The sequence below is a fragment of the Sphaeroforma arctica genome (assembly GCF_001186125.1).
Source record: "Sphaeroforma arctica JP610 unplaced genomic scaffold supercont1.7159, whole genome shotgun sequence".
Taxonomy (NCBI): Eukaryota; class Ichthyosporea; order Ichthyophonida; genus Sphaeroforma; species Sphaeroforma arctica.
The window spans coordinates 1-1,491 of record NW_014033399.1 but is presented as its reverse complement, the minus strand read 5'-3'; the positions used below and the strand labels follow the sequence as shown (position 1 = coordinate 1,491).

At 41.0% G+C, this 1,491-nt stretch overlaps 1 protein-coding gene across 1 annotated transcript; it reads left to right on the top strand.

Annotated features, from left to right (window-relative positions):
• Positions 1-311: 311 nt before the first annotated feature.
• On the top strand, positions 312-1,335 carry SARC_15996 (hypothetical protein; the record flags this gene model as incomplete). The annotated part of the gene is made up of 2 exons (XM_014289891.1): positions 312-467; positions 1,258-1,335. Coding segments are annotated over 2 exons (234 nt in total), but the record flags the coding sequence as incomplete, so codon positions are not given.
• Positions 1,336-1,491: the final 156 nt, after the last annotated feature.

The window sequence follows — 1,491 nt, the reverse complement described above, 5'->3', positions numbered from 1 at the left end:
GTAGGTAGTAGTATATATATATATATATATATATATATATATATATATATATATATATATATATATATATATGTATATAGGTATGTGTATGTATAAGTGTATATGCATATATGTATATGTATATGTATATGTATATGTATATGTATGTAGGTGTATGCATGAGGGGGGGGGCGTGTGGGTGTATGATGTGGCATGTACAGGTGAATGTATCTGAAGTAACACACACACTCGTTCAAACTCTACCTCCCTATCGTCTTCGAATCAACCCTACAAACCCTAAAATACTAACTCTATCCCCCCCCCCCCACCACATGCCCTGCCAACAGAAATGGAAGAAAGAAGTTGAGTCTTTGCGTGCCGAGAAGGCGTTGGTTGATAAGTTAGTTGCGGAGTTACAGAACGCTGGCACCACCGAAGCGTCTGAGGCTGCAGCCAAACACCACTCAGCCATGGCAGAGATGCAGGCGGTATGTATGTGTGGGTTATGTGCAGTGTAGTGTATGTAGTGTATGTAGTATATATAATGTATATAGTATATATAGTGTATGTAGCATATATATTGTATGTATGGTACGTAGTATATATACTATATATATAGTATATATAACGTACGTATTGTATGAATTCGTGCCATATTACCTACATCACATATCAGCCCATGGAGAAGAGCCAGCCACGCCCAGTGAACAGCCACGCCCAGTGAATGCATGCACTGCACACTAGACATCGTCTGTAAACGTTATCGTCAACACTTGCAGCCAGACTGTGTTCACAACCAACACCCCGCGAAGGTCCTGAACGGATTCCTACCTACACACAGGCATAGCTAAGTAGATATATGTGCACATATAAATGACTCAACATACACACATGCAAAAATAAGTAGATATATGACCCAACATACACACATGCATAACCAAGTAGATATATTACCCAACATACACACATGCATAACTAAGCAGATATGTGTGTACATATACATGACTCAACATACACACATGCATAAATAAGTAGATACATGACCCAACATACACTCATGCATAACTAAGTAGATATGTGTGCACATATACATGACCCAACATATACACATGCATACCTCGGTAGATATGTGTGCACATATACATGTCCCAACATACACACATGTACCAACAAGTACACAGGTGCTCGTAGGTACGACACAGATCCATACTATCGCAGTTAGCCGACAATGTTCTCTTGCACGTGCTCATTTGTGTGTGATTACACATTGCATTGTAGGCGTTCGATGAGAAGATGTCCGCGGCCGAAGCGGCAGCTGCTGCGGCGACTATGGCCTTACAGATGGAGCTGGATGAGGTAATGCACATGCACGTGTGTGTGTTATATCGGGACAAACCGGTACATGCTTGTATACGCATACATGTATGTAAGTGGGTATCTGGTTGTTTTCCTCGCACGAGTCTACCTACAGTAGATAGGTGTTTATCAATTTGGCTTTGGCCGTACCTGATA